At 48.1% G+C, this 19,841-nt stretch overlaps 2 protein-coding genes and 1 long non-coding RNA gene across 3 annotated transcripts; 2 read left to right on the forward strand and 1 right to left on the reverse strand.

The window, feature by feature from the left end:
* The first annotated feature begins 5,028 nt into the window (after positions 1-5,028).
* Positions 5,029-6,006, forward strand: LOC102268924 (olfactory receptor 10AC1). Its single transcript, XM_005887346.1, has one exon. It carries the CDS (start codon positions 5,029-5,031, stop codon positions 6,004-6,006), a length of 978 nt encoding a protein of 325 aa, XP_005887408.1.
* A 2,630-nt stretch (positions 6,007-8,636) lies between these two features.
* Positions 8,637-18,337, reverse strand: LOC102268650 (zinc finger protein 568). Its single transcript, XM_070362707.1, has 5 exons — positions 18,203-18,337; positions 17,128-17,170; positions 14,718-14,844; positions 14,201-14,296; positions 8,637-12,582 (listed from the first exon to the last, which is right to left on the reverse strand). The coding sequence occupies exons 1-5, from the start codon at positions 18,256-18,258 to the stop codon at positions 11,999-12,001; spliced, it is 906 nt and encodes a 301-aa protein (XP_070218808.1). The 5' UTR covers positions 18,259-18,337; the 3' UTR covers positions 8,637-11,998.
* Positions 12,115-18,405, forward strand: LOC138985612 (uncharacterized). Its single transcript, XR_011462645.1, has 3 exons — positions 12,115-12,349; positions 12,628-12,846; positions 18,267-18,405. It is a non-coding gene; the product is annotated as an uncharacterized lncRNA (long non-coding RNA).
* The last annotated feature ends 1,436 nt before the right edge of the window (positions 18,406-19,841 follow it).

A 19,841-nucleotide genomic window follows, 5' to 3' on the forward strand; every position in this document is an offset into this window, starting at 1 on the left:
CGCTTCAGCAGGGCTGAACGTGCCAGATACGCAGGCAGCAGGAAGCAAATGACAGGACGAAGCTTCTCTTGATGTTCTGGTATTTTTTCCAATGCCACCTGCTATGGCAGAGGCTGCTGTGCCAGACACTTGACATCCATCATGAAAACCATTCTCTGGGGTTGGGGAAGGCTGCTGGGGCTCCCAGAGGCTCAAAACTCTCTCTGGGCTCTCTCCACCGGCGAGACGAGAAGCCTGGTGTGTGTCCTCACACCATCCTGGCTTCAGGAGGACAAAGGAACTAGACCCTGATACCTGGGGGTACTCGGGCCACAGAGAAAAGACGTGACTTGGGCAGCATCACAGAGAGGACTAGAAGGCAGATCTCCCTCCTCTCCCCCCCTACACCCCTGTTATCTGAGCACCGCCCCCCAAAATTGAATGATGAGGCAGAACACGTCCAAAAAGGCATGGCACACAAGTGTGCAAATGGACACACAAACACACGGGTGTAGCTAAGTAAAGCTATATTGATGAGTACACTGGCCTCAGGCCCCTCTAAGATCCATAAAGGGACATTATTATGTTTCCTTTACTGATCCTAAATTAGACTGACCTCTTACAACTTCTTTATGGATTCCTAAAACATCAAAATATCTTTCAAAAAATGGCTCTGCTTGGGAGTAAAAGCATAAGCACAAACTCATCTTTTGATAGAACCATATAGTATCAGAACAGGAAGGAACTTTCAAGACCATCTGGTCCAACTCTGTTATGTTAGGAGTGAGGAAACAGACAAGGACGTGTTGTGACCAGCTTAGTGGATGGTCATGGATTTCATGGTTCACAGCGTGCTGGCTGTTGGTCTGGATTCTATAAAGTGACCTCAGGCAGGAGGAGAGGAAACACTGGTTAGATATGAAGAGACAGCTCAGGGATGCTGGAGTGTCCACATCAGGATCAGCCTGACTGGGTGGTTTGATATGTGTCAACGGATGTCTGCTGTGCTGTTAATGTACTTCATTGCCTTGGAGCAGTGATTGGACCCAGCCAGGTAGGGCTCCTTGGGAAAGATGAGCTTGAATTGGCCTTCAAAGAGGTGACATTTTAAGAATTGGGAGTGTATGGAGAGAGAAGAGGGGAGGAAGAGTGTGTCTCTTGTTGAGATGGCAGGACAGTTGAGTTCAGTTCAGTCATTCAGTCGTGTCCGACTCTTTGCAACCCCATGGACTGCAGCATACAGCTTCCCTGTCCATAACCAACTCTCAGAGCTTACTCAAACCCATGTCCATTGAGTCGGTGATGCCATCCAACCATCTCATCCTCTGTCGTCCCCTTCTCCTCCTGCTTTCAATCTTTCTAAGCATCAGGGTCTTTTCAAATGAGTTAGTCCTTGCATCAGGTGGCCAAAGTATTGGATTTCAGCTTCAGCATCTGTCCTTCCAATGAAAATTCAGGACTGATTTCCTTTAGGATGGACTGGTTGGATCTCCTTGCAGTCCAAGGGACTCTCAAGAGTCTTCTCCAACACCACAGTTCAAAAGCATCAATTCTTCGGCGCTCAGCTTCCTTTATAGTCCAACTTTCATATCCATACTTGACTACTGGAAAAACCATAGCTTTGACTAGATGGACCTTTGCTTTTTAATATGCTGTCTAGATTGGTCATAGCTTTTCTTCCAAGGAGCAAGCGTCTTTTAATTTCATGGCTGCAGTCACCATCTGCAGTGATTTTGGAGCCCCCAAAAATAAAGTGTCTCATCGTTCTCATTGTTTCCTCGAGAGTTTTGCCCAGAGGATGCACTGGTCATAGCAAACACCCTCTTTCAACAACACAAGAGGAGACTCTACACATGGACATCACCAGACGGTTAATACCTAAATCAGATTGATTATATTCTTCACAGCTGAAGATGGAAAGACTCTATAAAGTCAGCAAAAACAAGACCAGGAGCTGACTGTGGCTCAGATCATGAACTCCTTATTGCCAGATTCAGACAAATTGAAGAAAGTAGGGAAAACCACTAGACCATTCAGGTATGACCTAAATCAAATCCCTTATGATTATACAGTGAAAGTGACAAATAGATTCAAGGGATTAGATCTGATAGACAGAGTGCCTGGAGATTCATGACATTATACAGGAGGCATGGATCAAGACCATCCCCAGGAAAAAGAAATACAAAAAAGGCAAAATGAGGAGGCCTTACAAATAGCTGAGAAAAGAAGAGAAGTGAAAGGCAAAGGAGAAAAGGAAAGCTATACCCATTTGAATGCAGAGTTCCAAAGAATATCAAGGAGAAATAAGAAAGCCTTTCTCAGTGATCAATGCAAAGAAATAGAGGAAAACAAGAGTGGGAAGACTAGAGACCTCTTCAAGAAAATTAGAGATACCAAGGGAACATTTCATGCAAAGATGGGCACAATAAAGGACAGAAATGGTATGGACCTAACAGAAGCAGAAGATATAAGAAGAGGTGGCAATAATACACAGAAGAACTGTACAAAAAAAGATCTGCATGACCCAGATAACCGCAATGGTGTGATCACTCACTTAGAGCCAGACATCCTGGAAGGTGAAGTCAAGGGGGACTTAGGAAGCATCACTACGAACAAAGCTAATGGAGGTGATGGAATTCCAGCTGAGCTATTTCAGATGGCAGAACTGACCCTTTTTGTAAAAAAAATGAGTTATAGTTGCTTTAACATGTTGTGTTAGTTTCTGTTGTACAGCAAAATGAACCAGTTATACATATACATATATCCATACTTTTTTGGATTTCCTTCTCATTTAGATCACCACAGAGCACTGAGTAGAATTCCCTGTGCTATACAGTAGGTTCTCATTAGTTTTTTGTTTTATACATATTAGTGTATATATGTCAATCCAAATCTCTCAAGTCAACCCACCTCCCTTACCCTCTTAGCATCCATACATTTGTTCTCTACATCTGTGTCTCTATTTCTTGCAAACAGGTTCATCTGTACCAATTTTCTAGATCTCACATATATGCATTTTTGTTTGTTTTATGCATTATTGTTTGTTTTATGCATTAATGGTTGTTTTTCTGACTTGACCTTTGGTACCAGGGTGGGGAGATGAACAATGATTCTAGTAGGTTTTGGGGGGGCATGGGGGGCATTGCCCTGATGAAGAGATGACTCATTGGGAAAGATCCTGATGCTGGGAAAGATTGAAGGCAAAAGGACAAGAGGGTGGCAGAGGATAAGATGGTCAGATAGCGTCACCAACTCATCAGTGGACCAAATTCATCAACAGACGTGAAACTGAACAAACTCCAGGAGACAGTGTAGGACAGGGAATCCTGGCGTGCTGCAGTCCACAGGGTCACAAAGAGTTGGACACGACTTAGCAACTGAACAACAATGACAACATTGACCTTGAAGATGATTGACTGCATGGACCCCACCTGAGATGAACCACAACGTGGATTTCAAATGGCCAGGAGCGTTTGCAGAGAGGAGGCCACAGAAGTTGGGGCAAATGGGTGTTGTGAAAAGGGTGGAGACTCTGACTCTCTCTGTCAGAAACCCAGGTTAGGGACGTGGTAGGGACACGGAAGCAAATGTGTGGGAGAAATGAGGCTTGAGTAACTAACTCCATCACTTAACAATTGTTCGGCCCAGCAACAAGGACAACTCGAATCTTTGGTTCCAGGAGGCTGAATTGAGTGGTGTTGCCATAACAGCCGTGGACTGAGAGGATGACACCAAGCCTGCCTGGGGGCCAGGAGTCTTCACCCACATGGGACGTGACTTGTGAGTTCCTCCTTGAAGGAAGAATGGAACCTCCCATCTTTTTTAGGAAGATGATGCCAGGACTCCAGGGCATCCTGAATGAGCAAGACGTGAAGCTGGATGGCACACTGCTGAGGACTTTGTGGACTTAAACCTGAAGGTAAGAAGGGAGAGTTGGTATCCATCCTTTCGAAGGGTCATTCCCATTGGTGGTACAAAAAAGTGGTTAGAAAGACGCAGCCAGGAGCAGGAGGGCCATGCAGGCTCCATTGGGATCATTCAAGGGAGAGAAAACAGGTGTCCGGGGAGAAAAGATTCTGGAGGCTGTCAGTAGTGCTCAGCAGGGCACGATGCCCTGTACTTGAAGGAGCAGGAGAGGGAATTCACCGGCCATGCCTTCCTGGTTTCCAGTTTCAGTGCTGGACCAGCTCCATCCACAGAAGGAGAGGGAGTTTGGGTCTGAAGTAATGCAGTGAGTTCAGGACTGGTTGGGTTGGAAGTGCTGGTGGAATGCCTAGGGCCTGACGCTAAGAGAAGGGAGTGGGTCGTGAGAGAGATCGGGGACTCACTCAAGTCAGAGAACAGGATGCTGTCGCTCAGACTCATCACAGTGCAGAAGGGATGGGCCATCTTCCCTGCCTGTTTTATTCCCTGTAACTGCATCAGAGGGAAACAACAGGCCTGGGGCTACCAGGTGTTTGTCCTGAGTCCTGCCAAGAGAAAGGAATGGAAAATAAAGACAACAGAACACAGAGGCTGTGGCAGGTCAGAGAGGAGGACATGAGTCTTACAGCAGGGATCTAGGAGCTGTGACTTCGTGTAAGGGAGGAAGGTGGGGCCTCTGAGAACCGGAGACGTTAATGCTGCTCAGGGTCAGCCGGTGGAAACGGGGGCCGCTTCAGTCTTCTGGTCCAGGGTTCAGCCCCACCATATGAGTTGTCATCACCATAGGCTGGAACCCGGGAGGCTGGCCCCGGGTTACAGATGGTGTGGGGTTTAGAAGTCTGGATAGAACCAGAGGGCAGTAGGCAGGTGTGAAGGAGACCCCTGGGTGCATGGAAATGCAGTGGGGCGCAGGAGGCCAGAAGGGAGGGTGGATCGTGGCTCCAAGTGTCTTGACTTACTGGAGGACGTTGGGCTGCAGGAAATGAGGTGGGAAACACTGGGTTGGGGAGAAAGCGCTGCATCCCTAGGGTGGGTGCAGGAAGGGGAAGCAATGGACGGGCCAGGGAAGGCAGTGAGACAAGCCAAGAAGAGAAGGCCCCACTGCTTCTTGCCCAGGTTCTGATGATGAGCCACTGGCCTGAGTCCAACTGGAGCGCCCCATGGGAGTTCGTGATCCTGGGCTTCTCGGGGTGGCCCCCAGAGCTCCGGGCGCTGCTCTTTGCCCTCCTCCTGCCGCTCTATCTGGCCACACTGACGGGGAACCTGCTGATCGTGGGCCTGGCCGTGGTGGACGCCGCCCTGCACACCCCCATGTACTTCTTCCTGGGGGCCCTGTCTGCCGTGGAGGTGGCCTATACACTGGTGCTGACCCCACCCATGCTGGCCGGCTTCCTTCTGCCGCCCGGGGGCCAGGCGGTGGGCCTCTCCACCTGCGCTGCCCAGATGGGCCTCTTTGTGGCACTGGGGGGCTCCGAGTGCCTGTTGCTGGCAGCCATGGCCCTGGACCGCTACCTGGCCATCTGTCACCCCCTTTACTACCCCCAGCTCATGACCATGGGGCTCTGCTGGTGCCTCCTGGCCTGCTGTGGCCTGGGGGGCTCTCTCCTGGCCTTGGGCCTCACCACAGCCATATTCCAGCTGCCCTTCTGCCACGGGGGCCTGGTCAACCACGTCTTCTGTGACCTCCCGGCGGTCTTGGTGCTGGCCTGCGGGGACCGGGACCTGCAGGAGCGCGCCCTGCTGGCGGCCTGCCTGCTGCTGCTGGTGCTGCCGCTGGCCCTCATCCTGCTCTCCTACACCCGGGTGCTGGCGGTCATCCTCGGGGTTGGCGGGGCCACAGGCCGCCGCAAGGCCTTCAGCACCGTGGCGTCCCACCTGACGGTGGCCGTGCTACACTACGGCTGTGCCACGGCCATGTACGCCCGGCCCCCGCGCAGCCGCTCCCTGGAGGAGGACAAGCTAGTCTCGCTCATCTACATCAACCTCACCCCCCTGCTCTACCCGGCCATCTACACACTGCGGAACCGCGATGTGCAGGGGGCGCTGTGGCGGGCCGTGGGCCCCAGGACGCCAGGTGCTGCCCACCAGGCCAATGTCACCTAATGCTGATGCCAGGAGGGGTCTCTTCTGAAATCCCCTCTCCTGGATGGAAACCTCACATTCCAGAACCATCTATGATTCCCCAAGGCCCACTAGACACAACCTGGAGGCAGCAGACAAGGACCCCAAAATCAGGCTCCAGCCTAGTTCTTCTGCTTCTATGGACATTTTGAGTGGATAGATCTCTCTGAGGGGGGTACAGACCTGTGCACTATAGGGCCCTCAATGGCATCCTTTGTCTCTACCCACGTGGCACACAGCACTCCCCTACCCAAGATGTGATGATCCAAAGTGTTGTCACACATTGGCAAACATGCCTTGGGGACAAAGTCATCCCTGGTGGAGAACTACTGCTCTGAGTCATAGCCACACGGTATCTTTGGAAAAGGAGTGAGTACTCACGTAGGAGAAGTCTATGGCAGCACTGTTTATAATAGACAAAAACTAGAAATGATCCACATGTTCATGAACACAGAATAGATACAAACAGCCTGTGGCAGGACTACCCAGGCGGTTCAGTGGTTAAGACTTTGCCTTCCAATGCAGGGGGTGCAGGTTTGATCCCTGGTTGGGGAGCTAAGATCCCACATGCCTTGTGGCCAAAAAACCAAAACATTAATCAGAAGCAATATTATATTAAAAAAACACAATAAAGAATTTAAACAATAATCTACATTAAAAAAATGTTTAAAAAACCCAGCCTGTGGCATGTTCATGCAGTGGAATACTACAAACAACAAAAAAGAATGAGGTACTGCTATTGACAAAAAAATGAGAACAACACAGATGTAATAGTGTAAGGAGCAAGACGCAAAGAACACATACTGGATGCTCCCATTTAAGTAAAGGCCAATGACAAGCTCATGTGTGGCTTTTGATGTCGTGGTGGTGGTTAACTGGGGGAAGGGTTTGGGTTGGCAGAGGGCACAGGGAGATTGCCTGGATGCTGGCAACATTCTATATGCCGACTTGGGTGGTGATTCCATGGGTATATGTATGTGCAAAACTTCATCAAGATGCGTCCTTAAGATCTGTGGAGTTTGTTTTATGTGAGATGAACTGCGACTGGTTCAAGGCATTCACCAAAATAAGCTTCAAACTGTCACACTTGTACTCATACTGCTTCGTGCTGCTTTTTTCCATCTATGAAAATCCCTTGTATAATTCAGCAGTAAGTCCCATCATCATACCTGCTGTAGACTGAATGTGTCCCCCCTACCCTGCAATTCACATGTTGAAAACTGCTCCCCATTATTAGTCTGTTATTAGGAGGTGGGGGATCTCTAGAGTTGATGAGGTCATGAGGGTGGAGACCTCACTAATCTCATGAGTCAGATTAGTGCCTTTATGAAAGAGACCCAGGGACTTCCCTGCTGGTCCAGTGGCTAAGGATCCACACTTCCCATACAGGGAGCCCAGGTTCGTCGATCGCTGGTCAGGGAACTAGATTCCACGTGCTGCAACTAAAGATCCCACATGCCGCAATGAAGACCCAATGCAGCCAAATAAGTAAATAAAAATAATTTTAAAATAAAATGTTTTTTTAAAAAAGAGAGAGAGACCCCGAAGAGCTCTGTATTTGTCTTTCTCTGTCTGGCTGACTTCACTTAGTATGATCATCTCTAGATTACAGAAAACAATGTTACCAAAGGGAAAAGCAGAGGGCGGGTGGTGGCGGGGGCAGTGGGGGGTATAAATTAGGAGTTTGGGATTAACAAATACACACCTACTATACATAAGATAGGTAACCAACAAGTACCTACTGTATAGCAGGGGAACTCAATGCAACATTCTGTGATGACCTATAAGGGAAAAGAATCTGAAAAATAGACCTATAACCGAACCACGCTGTTATACACCTGAAACACAACATCGTAAACTGATTTTACTTCAATTTAAAAAAGAGAGGAGGACATGAGGAAGAGACTGAAAAAGAAAGAAAGAAAAAAAAAAAAAAACAATCTTATGGAAGGGTTCCCTGGCCATCTGTCTGTGCCAGCTCCATTCTTACCTTCTGCTTCTCTGAGGCCAGTGCTCAGGAACCTGAGGCACACAGGAAGCCCCCTCCCACAATTCTTCCCCAAATCCTACAGCTGTGAGGAGGTCCTCACTCCAGAGATGCTGAGGGACGGCCATTCTAACAGCCTGGTGTCTGCAGCTGATCGCTTTCAGTGCATCTCCTGGGACTGGGTTAGTCCCAAGGGCCACCAGCGGGCCTGTTATCCAGGCTGCATGAGATGAGAGTGTTGGCCACCGCCGAGGAAGCCTGGGTCCTTGACAGGGGGTCAAGGGTATTGGAGCTGTATAGATGCTGAGCACGGGTGGCTGCAGCTGCTTTGGAGCCAAGATGAGTCCATGTGGGGAGCCAGCCTGCGTTTGCTAATGGTGGTCCTCCATCCCTGGGTTCTTTTTTTTTTTTTAATATCTATTTCTTTGACTTCACCAGGTCTTAGTTGCAGCATATGGGATTTAGTTCCCTGACCAGGGATTGAACCCGGGCCCCCTGAATTGGGAGCTCGGAGTCTTAGCCACTCGTGGGTCTTTGGCTGAATTCCATGGTGCAGAGTAGCAGCACCTCTTCTCCCCCTCCTGCTGTACAAAGTCTTTCAGAATATTTTGAATCTTGAGACACATCAGGTTTCAATTTTCAGTTTATTTATTTATTGAGAGATAACTGACACATAACATCACATTGGTTTCAGGCATACAATGATTCGAGATTTGTATACATTGAGAAAGTATCACCATAATAGCTCTAGTTAACATCACTTCATGTAGCTGCCAAATTTTATTTTCTAGTAATGAGAATGTTCAAGGTTTACTCTCTTAGCAGCTTTCAAAGATGCAATCCAGTTCCAGATTTTGGCTTCTAATTCTCTATTACCTGCCACTCCCACTCCCCACCCACGATTTGGCCTTAGAGGTGTTACCAAAGGGCTTCCCAGGTGGCACTAGTGGTAAAGAATCCACCTGCCGATGCAGGAGACACAAGAGACTCAGGTTCAATCCCTAGGAAGATCCCGTGGAGGAAGGCATGGCAACCCACGCCAGTATTCTTGCCTGGAGAATCCCATGGACAGAGGAGCCTGGCAGGGTACAATCCCAAAGAGTCACAGCTGAGCAACTGGGTGACACATATTGCCATAAAGGTCTGCAGTGGGCTCCCTGGCAACCAGACTCGTAGGCGGCCGCTTTCCCTCAGGGTGGTCCCATCAGCCCCAGCAGGATTAGGGTCACCCCCACCAGGGCACAGGCTACAGGGTCCCCACAGCTAGGACCTCAGAGCCTGGAACCCATGCTTTGGTGAGTTGGTGGTTCTAGGCACTGAGCACTCCAGCCCTCACCTGTCCCGACAGGACCTTTCGGAAAACCGAGGCCAGCTCTGCTATTAGTCGACAGCTGGGTCTGCGCCTGAAACGGGGCAACACACTACAAGTCTAACATTTGCTGGGGGAGTTCACCCTCTGTGGGGCGGTAACAGGCAGGAGACACACCCCTAGCCCCTCAAACCAGCCCCCAAGAGCAGCGTTCCAGGGGGATTCTGGGGCGCCTGCACTTGGGGGTTGGGAGATGGCAGCACAGGGGGCCCCCCAGATGGAACATCCCAGCTGGGGGAGCCCTGGAGCTCTCACAGCTGAAAGGCATTTCTCCAGTACCCAATTGCAAGACTGTTCCCATTGTCAATTGTTACCATCTTGTTCCCAGGTGTCAAAACTCTGTTAAATTAACACTTGTTAAGGGGCTTCCCTGGTGGCTCAGATGGTAAAGCATCTACCTGCAATGCAGGAGACCCGGGTTTGATCCCTGGGTCAGGAAGATCCCCTGGAGAAGGAAATGGCTACCCAGTCCAGCATTCTTGCCTGGAAAATCCCATGGTCAGAGTAGCCTGATAGGTTACAGCCCATGGAGTCACAAAGAGTCAGACATGACTAAGAGACTTCACTAAGTGGAGCACAGGGTGCAAGACGATGAGTGTGTTGAACAGACCACAGAGAAATTGAAATAGACTCGTTTAACACTCACAGGGCCTGGACTGAGTCCACAGCATGCCTGGAGGGGAGGTCAAGATGGAGTGCAGACAGACTGGACTTGGTACACATGCCTTTATTAGGGCCCACAGGAGACATGCTCTGGGGTTGCTGGGTGAGGACCATATCAGTCAATTCAAACCCACAGAGTAGGGTTCTGATGAGCTCACAGGGTGCCGGCTGAGAGGTGTAAGGCACACAGACATTGGGAGGCAGGCTGCTGATCATAAGGGCTGGAAGTCACACCAGGGACTTATATCTGCTTGTGGCCTATCGCTGCCATTGGGCATGTCCTTGTTTGAGGGGCTACTATTATCAGCTTAAGGTCCCTGCAGCCTCTTGACCAAATATGATGGATGACGAGGCAGCAATACCAGCGAGCAATGTAGCTAAACTCTCAACAGATATACATTGAGTACATCTAGATGTGAATATTTCTAATTACTCAGCTAGGCATATATTGCATGTATATACATATGCATATTTACACATATATACTGCATGCATATATGCATGCTAATGTATGTCTTTTGTTAAATCTGAGCCAATACATATTTGAAGTCTCACTTTTCTTTTAGTGGAACGTTTTTCACTTTAGATGGTCCACTATAATGCCAGAAAAGGGAGCCCCAACCTTGCACATTTAACATGACTTATGAACTGGATGACAGAGATGAGGGTACCTCATGAAGTTGCTGGCTTCCTGATCCAAGGGGTGCTCTGTAATATCTGCCAGCAAACAAAAAACCAAATGGTATGTGGTACTGTGTATAGACTTCTGGTTGAGTAGTAAATTTGGAATGTTCCAGTTATAACATATATTAAAGACAAAAGGGTGTAATTAGTGTGGAAACTCTTGATAGATGTCATCCTCCATATTATGGTATCTACATCTACAAGTTCACAATTGTGTTCAAATATAAATGCAATTCAAAAATAAGTAAAATTATTTTTATGGAACATGTCCAGGAACATAGCCCCTGTATACCCCTGGGATTGTTCTGTGCCTCATTCAGCCTTATTCAATATGCTGTCTTAACAGTTTAACTTATTCATTGACTTCAGAGCTCAACAGCCATAGTTACTATGAGACATAGATACACTTCATAATTAAGTTTATCCTGTAAGACTAAATCCCTCTACAGAGTCATTACCCTTCTTAGTTTTAAGAGAATAAGCTTTTCAGTACTTCCCTGGTGGGTCCAGTGGTTAAGATTCTGCACTTCCAATGCAGGACATACGATTTTGATCCCTGGTCAGGCAACTAAGATCCTACATGCCATGGTGGTGTGGCAAAAAGATTTAAAATTTTAAAAAATAATAAGCTTTTCCTGATTCTCTAAATTGTTAGGGTTTTACTTTGGTATGACGCTCTGCCCGCAGTTAGCCCTGGACTTCCCGGCGAAGGGTTTTCCACCTTCACAAAGTCCACAGGGTCTTCATTCCTCAGTGTGCTGGGAATTCGTGATGAAAGCCTTGTCTCACCCTGTCCATACAGCTTCTCCCGGGTGTGAATCCTGTGGTGTCGGAGGAGGTTTGCCTCCTGGGCGAAGGTCTTCCCGCAGGCAGAGCACTCGTAGGGCCTCCTGCCCATGTGGGTCCTCTCGTGGATGAGGAGGCAAGAGTTCTGCAAGAAGGCCTTGGCGCACTGGTAGGGTTTCTCTCCCGTGTGCATCCTCTGATGGAGGATGAGGTGCGACTTCCGGAAGAAGGCCTTGCTGCACCGCCCGCACCCGTAGGGCTTCTCCCGGGCGTGCGCTCTCTGATGGATGATCAGGCAGGACATCTGGGACGAGTACTTCCCACACTCTGGGCAACCGTAGGGCTTCTCTCCCGTGTGACATCTGTGGTATTCGATGAGGCGCGACTTGTGGAAGAAGATCTCCTCACAGCCGGAACACCTGAAAGGCTTCTCTCCAGTCAGAACGGTCTGGGGGATGCGCAAGTTCGTCTCCCCTAAGAGCTTTCTAAGGCATTTCCTGTTTCGGCGGCGTTTCGGGTCCGTCAGATTTCCCGGATGTTTGCCGGGGCGGACCGCCTCCCCCCCGGAACTTCCGCCCTGAGGGTGGCTGTTCCCTGTGGACTCTGTGACGGGCAATGAGTCTTGACTTGTGGGAGAGGCCCTTCCCGCCTGCGGTGCGTTTGCGGGGTTCCTCGTTACTGTGGGCTCCTTGGTCGGCATGAAGGGCTTGGGCACGGCTTACGGCTTCTCGGCACCGGTTACAGTGGCGTGGGCGCGCCCCGGCACGGGGAGGGTCCAGCTTCGAGTAGAGAAACAGGTTCCCCTGTGCATCGTATTCGAACCTCCTCCTCGCAAGGTACGCGCTGGGAGTGACAGTGACGTCCGCCTTGCCCGGCAAGGCGGCGCCGCACGACTCACACCGTGGGGCCTGTTGTTCTGAAGGCACGATGTCTGTGTCCTGAGAGGTGTTTTTTCCAACCGTGTTAGGTGCGTGGTGCCCTTCCGGGGTCAGTTGTTTCTTGTCTGGGAGTTCTACTTGCTTCAGAGGTTCCTCTCCGTGTTCCCGTTGCCTATCAACTTGGGAAACTTCTAGGAAAAAAAACAACAAGGTCACAGACGTGTTTATCTTTCCAGGAGCACCATGAAAGTGTTAGTCACTCAGTCGTGTCCGACTCTGCCACCCCATGGACGACCGTAGTTCACCCGACTCCTCTGTCCAAGGATTCTCCAGGCAAGAACACTGGAGTTGGTTGCTGTTCCCTTCCCCAGGGGATCTTCCCGACCCAGGGGTCGAACCTTGGTCTCTTGCATTGCAAGCAGTTTCTTTACCAACTGAGCCTTCAGGAGCACACGGTAGGACTAAACTATTTCAGAAACGTTTGGGAAAAAATAAAAAGTAAAACTTTTTTTAAAAAGTAGTGTTTGGAAGGAGGATTAACTGTGGTTTCAAACCTGAGTGCCCATATTAAATTATGATAATCCTATTCCTACTACACACACTTCCTACTCCCTTGGCTGATCTTTCCCAGCAGAATTTTCTGGGCTGGGACCAGCCAGGGGCATTTTTAAAGCTTCCCCAGTGATTCTGCTGCACACCCCTGATTAAAAACAACCACCCTGAATGGATACTTGAGAAAGGATCCTTGTCCTAGAAGGGAGAAAGGGTTAGTTGATATACATTATGTGTATCCTGCAGAAACAAGGGTGAATAAAACAAAGGCTCGGCTCCCCATGGGAATACACTGAGATGGGGGAAAAGCTTTAGTTATAACCTATCGGACAAAATGGGGACAGGTTATCATTACATACATGGTCTTGAAAGATGAATTTAAAGTCACATAAAAGATAGCAAATAAATTTTTTGAGGCATTTCAAAGTGAAGCAGAGAAAACTATTTTAGAAAACTAAAATAAAAATGAGTGGTACAGGAATTCTCTGGCAGTCCAGTGGTGAAGACTCTGCTTCCACTGCAGGGGGCATGGGTTTGATCCCTGATCTGGGGACTAAGATCCTGCATGCCACACATCATGGCCAAAAAAAAAAAATGCTGCTGCTGCTACGTCGCTTCAGTCGTGTCCAATTCTGTGCGACCCCATAGACGGCAGCCCACCAAAGCTCCCCCGTCCATCTTGCCTGGGATTCTCCAGGCAAGAATACTGGAGTGGGTTGCCATTTCCTTCTCCAGTGCATGAAAGTGAAAAGTGAAAGTGAAGTCGCTCAGTCGTGCCCGACTCTTAGCGACCCCATGGACTGCAGCCCACCAGGCTCCTCCGTCCATGGGATTTTCCAGGCAAGAGCACTGGAGTGGGGTGCCATTGCCTTCTCCTAAAATAGGGCAAATCTACACATATCTGAGAGCTTGAGAAAGCCTGTGTCATAACCAGGGAAAGTGTAAGCCTAAAGATTCTAGAGAAAGACTGAGAAGGCAAGGTCTTAGAAGAGGGTGGCAGAGTAGAAAGAAATAATAAATTTTAAAAGAATGTCTTTCTCTAAAATCCATGGGAGGGTAAGTGATCATGCAGTGACGTGATGGGTACAGGTAGCAGAAATCATTTGGGCATCTCAAGGTCTTCGGCCAGCTGTCCACAGTTCCTTGCAAAGATTCAAGGCTTTTAACACAGTTGCCTGAAATAAAAATCAGAGATTCTGCTTTGTGACCTTCTGAGACCCCAATGTCTTCTGTCCCCCTGCACACTGGTTCTCTCACCTGGAAAGCTCCATCTCAGGATCTCTTCCTCTTCCATCCACGGCTCTTGCCCCTGCTCCAACCTGGAGATCACAGCTGGTTTGGTGACTTGACATCCTGTTCACGAGAAACAGTTACAACATTTATCCTGAGGGACTTCCCTAGCGGTCCAGTGGTCAAGACTCCATGCCGCCAATGCAGGGAGATGGGTTTGATCCCTGGTTATGGAACTAAGATCCCACATGCCTTGTGGCATGGCCAAAAGATTATTTTTAAAAAGAGTTTTATGCTGAGCCATCTGGGACACCCAAGGAAGCTGAAGGCTCAGGCCGCACAATGAATATTTACCTCTCAGCCAAAGAATAGCTGTTTCACTTGGGAGGAAAATTCACCAATAATCCAGGTGAGATTAGAACAGGACTTGTTGATGACTGAAACCCCAGGACAAACATTTTGAGTACTTAAGGGGTCTTATGTAACTGGAAAGGAAGGAACTCAGACATAAGCAGGGGTGGGGGGAACTGGAAACCTTCCTCACCCACGGAGACCAGGTGGCTGTAGTTCTCCAGCATCACATCCCGGTACAGGGTCTTCTGTGTAGGGTCCAGCTCCTGCCACTCCTTACGGGTGAAGCCCACAGCCACGTCTCTGAATGACAAGGACCCCTGGAACAGCACATTCCTGATTAATCTGGAGTGCTCGGCACAGGGTATTATGGCAGAGGTGTAGAGGAGACAGATCTTACCACCTTCAGAGGGCAGGTTTCCCCATGTTCAGTTACATAGGAAGCTTAGCATGCCCCTAACTTGGTACTGCATTTTGTGGGAGAGAAAAAAAAATCATTAGAAAGTGTCTGCCTTCTGGATCTCTATTCATCCATCCATCCTTCCATTTAGAGAGCAAGCATCGGTGGGGGACCAGGTATGTTACTGGTGTTCTGCATGATGCTTGGGGTTGAAAGCTGAATGCCACAGTGCTCCTGTTCAAGGGCGCTTGTTGCCTGGTGGTATGAGATGAATGTAAGAGACTGCTGTATGGTAACAATACACTGAAGGCTATGATGTAAGGACATTTAAGTACAGGACACGAAGACAGCAGCCAGATTCAACATCCTGATGTTAAGCTTCATTGGCGTTTGTAGATGAGCAGAATCATGAAAAATAAAGTGTGTTCTGATGTTGGAAAGATATTCCTATCAAGAAGCATGACCCAAGAAGTCATGGGGAAATTTTGTAGGAAGTAGGAATAAATTGGGAATGATAGTGTAAAGGTGTGTGTATAAGGGGGATATTTTGGGGGGTGGCGGGCGGAGGGATCAGATCATGGAACAAATGACGTTTTTTTTCCTGCAAGCAAGAGGGTCTCCATCACAGCACTTAAGAAGGGGAACTACAAAAGACAATCTGATGTAGATGATTGCTGTATCATGAGGTAGGAATCACGGAGAGAATAAATAAAATTCAGGCACAGTTATAATCATCAACATGAGATACAGGCAAAGTTAAGGTGGTAACAAGAGGAAAGCAGAGAAAGGAGTCCATGTATACAGGTATAGTTTTCATTCTTTTTTAATTTTTAAAATTTGTTGACTGCACTGCGTGGTATGTGGGATCTTAGGTTCCTGACCAGGGATGGAACCTGTACCCCCTGCATTGGAAGCATAGTCTTAACCACTGGACCAAGGAAGCTCCAGTTTTCATCCTTTTTAAATATCACATCTTCAAAACTTGGTGTGTATTTTCCACTTAAAGTACATCTCATTTAGAGACAGTTTTCAATTTCACTTTGGTGAAATATAGTCCTATGAAAACAAAGTTGTGTTTCCTGAAAAACTATTTTTTTCTGTGGCAGAATTCGTAAATGTGTGCTGTGGGAGCCCTATTTCTGGTCATGGGGATAAGTTGATATGAGAAAAGGAGTCATGGAAACAAGGGAGACCCCTAGTGAGGTCTGGGTCCCTGGGCAGAACGTTCCAAGTCCTAGTGGCACGCCTGCTCTTCCCACAGCTTGGGGTGCTGCCTCGAGCCTGTCTTTGTCCTCAACTAGCTCTGGGTCTCAGGCTTTGTAACTTCCGGGACTCTGACCAGCATCCTTGGAGCGTGGGGTAAAGAGGGAGGCCCTTTAGGACTGGAGGCATTTGACGGTGACCGGCAATAGAATACATGATGTCATGATGTCTGAAGAAAGATATGGATGGCCACTGAGAAAGGACACAAGTGGGTGGGGTTAAGGGCAGTGGCTGAGGTTAAAGTCACAGAGAGAGGAGGCAGGATAGCTCAGACCATCTCCCCCGCCCCTGCTGAAGCTTGGAGCTGTTCAGGCTCTATCTGTGTCCAGAATTATCAGAAACAGCAGTTCAAAGAACATACCACTCATCCGTTTGTTCCTCTGGATCATGGAGTGTTTTATCTAGGTCAGTGTGAACCCTAACAAGGCTGTTTATGTAGACCTGAGTATTCTGACTCCCTGCAACAACTGTAATCACAGAATTTCTATATTGATATAGTACATACTTGATACTGTGAGGGCAGGGGAAACTCACAGGAGATCTGCTGTTGCATTTATTTGAATGTTGTTGTTATTGAGGACCCTGCCTATTACATCTGACGTGTGAAGACCCATCACATAAATGTCTAAATACCCTGGAAAGCTTTATGTTCCCTGAGAGGGTGATATGTCTGTCCCAGACAACACAAGTCATGTATTGGATGGAATCTGTCTTCTTAAAGTGACAGACACGTCGGACGCAAGTTTAGAGGGCAGCTAATAACCAGCAGCCTGTGTAGTGTGCCTGCCCTGCCCTCCCCGTGGCCTTGATCTTCCAGTATCTTCCTGTTTTCACTGGTCCTGATTTCTGTTGGCATTGTGTTTTACTGGACGAATTCTTTTAAGCATCCTGAAGTCCACGGGAAAACGAAAAGCACGGTGTAAACAAGTGCCACACTCACCTGGCCCATGGTCCTTCCTTGCGGGTCTAGGAAAAGCAGACACCTGTGGAGGCAGAGATCGGGGTGGGGAGGAGAGGACATGAGAGGCCAGCCTTGGCTCCAGCCTCAGAATCAACTGCTCTAACACCCCAGCCACAGGGTGGCAGGGGCTCCTCCCAAGAACCCCGTTTATCAGAGCAAAGCCTTCACCTTGGAATGTGATGGGGACCTGACCTTGAGGTTTGAATTTGAACTCTTCTTCTGCTTAACAGAATATACATCTCTGCGTCGCAGTCATCACCATGCAGTTTACTACCCTCCCCTGCCATCACCCAGAAATTTAACTCATAGAAATTTATTCTGCAGAAACAGTCATGAGTTTGGGCAAAGATTTAGCGGCCAAGATATTTATTACAATTTGGTAAAACTCCAAAAAAGCAGACATAACTAAATATCCAACTATAGAGTACTAATTAAATGAATATACCACAGCCAAAGGGAAATAAACATGATGTAGCTAATAAAATCATAGAAGACTATTTATGATAGTATACTGGCAACTGAAAAAGGTGGTTGAAAGCATCTTGAACTCTCTCTCTGTCTCCCCCGCACCCCACACACACAGAATAATCTCTGAAATGATGTAGGACAAAATGCAAGTAGTAGTTAGCTTTGTATAGTTGGATAACAACCATTTTTACCTTTTTCTTTTTACTTTGATGAATTTTCTAAGCTTTTCTATGACAAACAGGCATTTCGTATATCATCATATCTTTTAAATTATTATTCTAAAAATATCTGTAGCCTACTAATCTCCTAACCCAAAGCTTGTATCACCGGGTGTTGAGGAAATCCACAGGGAAAAAATGGAAATGGATACTAGAAGGCAGAGTCCATTCAGTATCACTCAGCCAAGCAACTGGAAGTCTATTAACCTGGGGTGCTTGGTTCTATCTGTGGATCCTGCTACATTTTGTTCGGTTCTCCTCTCATGGCTGCAGTTTGTCAACAGTCACTTTTATTACTGAGACCTGTCCTGGCTCAACTGTGCTGACTCCTGCACAGGAAATGGTCCTGGTCAGGCTCTGCCACTTACCAAATACGGGACAAGATCTGATGGCTTCTCCTGAGCCCTCCTCCTCCTTTCCTCATTTTCCCAGGGAACAGGAACACGAAGGTTCAGGAGCAGATTTACTGTGGCTGGAAGCATCAACTGGACCCCACACCTATCTCTCTCCTGGTGCTACGTATGTTCCTACTCAGGACAGAGACACACTGGAGTTTGATCCAAGAATTCTGCAGAGATACTAAAACTCTAGAATGACAGGAAACTCCATAAAGAATTCTGAGGGTGTTTTTTTTTTTTTTTTTAATAAATAAATGGAGGCTACTGAACTGCTGAAAAATAAGAGAATGGTTGATAAATTATGATACAAATTAAAGCATGCTAAAGCTATGAATCAACATAAAATAGTATAAATATTTGAGATGGAATGATCTTCCAACAATACCAGCAAGTGGAAAAAAGCAGGGCACATAGCATGTGATTCAGAGATGGGTAACAGAGGAGGAAGGCAGAGGTCCGATGATGCAGCAGAAATCGAGGAATGCCACGGCCGGCCGGCAAGCCTCCAGGAGCTTGGAGAGAGGCCTGGGGCAGGTCCCGCTGGCCTCCAGCGCTGGGCAAGATTCAGCGTCTGTTGTGTAAGCCACTAGGCTTGCGATGCTTTGTGATGGCAGCCCCAGGAAGCCCACTGGGAAAGGCAGGCAGGACCATCTGGGTCAAAAGCCTGGGTCAGAAACCCTCTATGCTCTGTGGCCTGTGACCTGCTACCCCATTTCCTGCTTCTTTATCATAGAATGGGTTTTCATAAACACATCAAGAAAAAACTTCTGTAGAAAACAGGCAAAATGTTAACAGTGGTTACCTTTGCATCATAGGATTTGTTTTCTAAGTTTTTCAACAGTAAAATGCGCTCATTGTTTAAAACTTACGTATTTCATAAAAATTTACATGTGTCATCTTACTGGGTCCTCTCTCCATGACCTCCTATCAGAGTCCTGCACCCAGAGGAGCTGAAATCCCTGAGACAGTCTGAAGGGGTGGAGAGTGGGGAGGGGCAGTGTTTAGCAAGGGCGCCGCCAGGCCTCCTCCGGACAGGAGCCCTGGGTGCTAGTGCTGGCTCGGCCTCTAGTGAGCTGGGTGGCTCTGAACACCCCTCTCATGCCTATTTCCTTTCGTCTTTAACAGGAGAAGGAAAAACGAAATACATTTAAGAAAGCAAAGTCTGGGCCTTGACTCAACTAGGAGGGAAGGTTATGGGTCACGAGAAGTCAGGTATGGAGGTGACATCAGATGACAAGCTAGAAATCTAGCTGGATGGACAGCAGACAATGAAGTAAACGCAGATAAGTGGAGAGAAATTGGTGGCTGGGGTGGGAGGGGGGTGGGTTGTCACTCTCAGAACCATGGGAGGCCCTTCCCTCCAAGTTCATGCTTCTCACACGCTAAGGCAGGAGACCCCCTCTCCTCCTGGAAATCTTCCCCCCAGACCGAATCCTAGGTGATCCCCTAAGGCAATGACATCACCCAATTCTGCCTGCAAGAGGGTCCCAGGCTGCTCTTAGGGGCCCTTTTCAGGGTTCAGCGGCTGCCCCACATGGTGAGCCTCCAACTTCAGCCCTAAGCTACCAAGTGGGATAATAAGGGGATCCCTCAAAAAAAAAAAAAGGGG

Source organism: Bos mutus, chromosome 25 (assembly GCF_027580195.1).
Source record: "Bos mutus isolate GX-2022 chromosome 25, NWIPB_WYAK_1.1, whole genome shotgun sequence".
Taxonomy (NCBI): Eukaryota; Metazoa; Chordata; class Mammalia; order Artiodactyla; family Bovidae; genus Bos; species Bos mutus.

What these genes read in the sequence shown, in the direction of transcription:
- LOC102268650 (XM_070362707.1), bottom strand. Translation starts at nt 18,258, where the DNA reads ATGAGGAAAGGAGGAGGAGGGCTCAGGAGAAGCCATCAGATCTTGTCC. An exon ending in CAGCCACCTGGTCTCCGTGG is followed by an intron (nt 14,297 to 14,717) that starts GTGAGGAAGGTT and finishes TCTCGTGAACAG; the next exon opens with GATGTCAAGTCACCAAACCA. An exon ending in CCTGAGATGGAGCTTTCCAG is followed by an intron (nt 12,583 to 14,200) that starts GTGAGAGAACCA and finishes TTTTTTTCCTAG; the next exon opens with AAGTTTCCCAAGTTGATAGG.
- LOC102268924 (XM_005887346.1), top strand. Translation starts at nt 5,029, where the DNA reads ATGAGCCACTGGCCTGAGTCCAACTGGAGCGCCCCATGGGAGTTCGTG.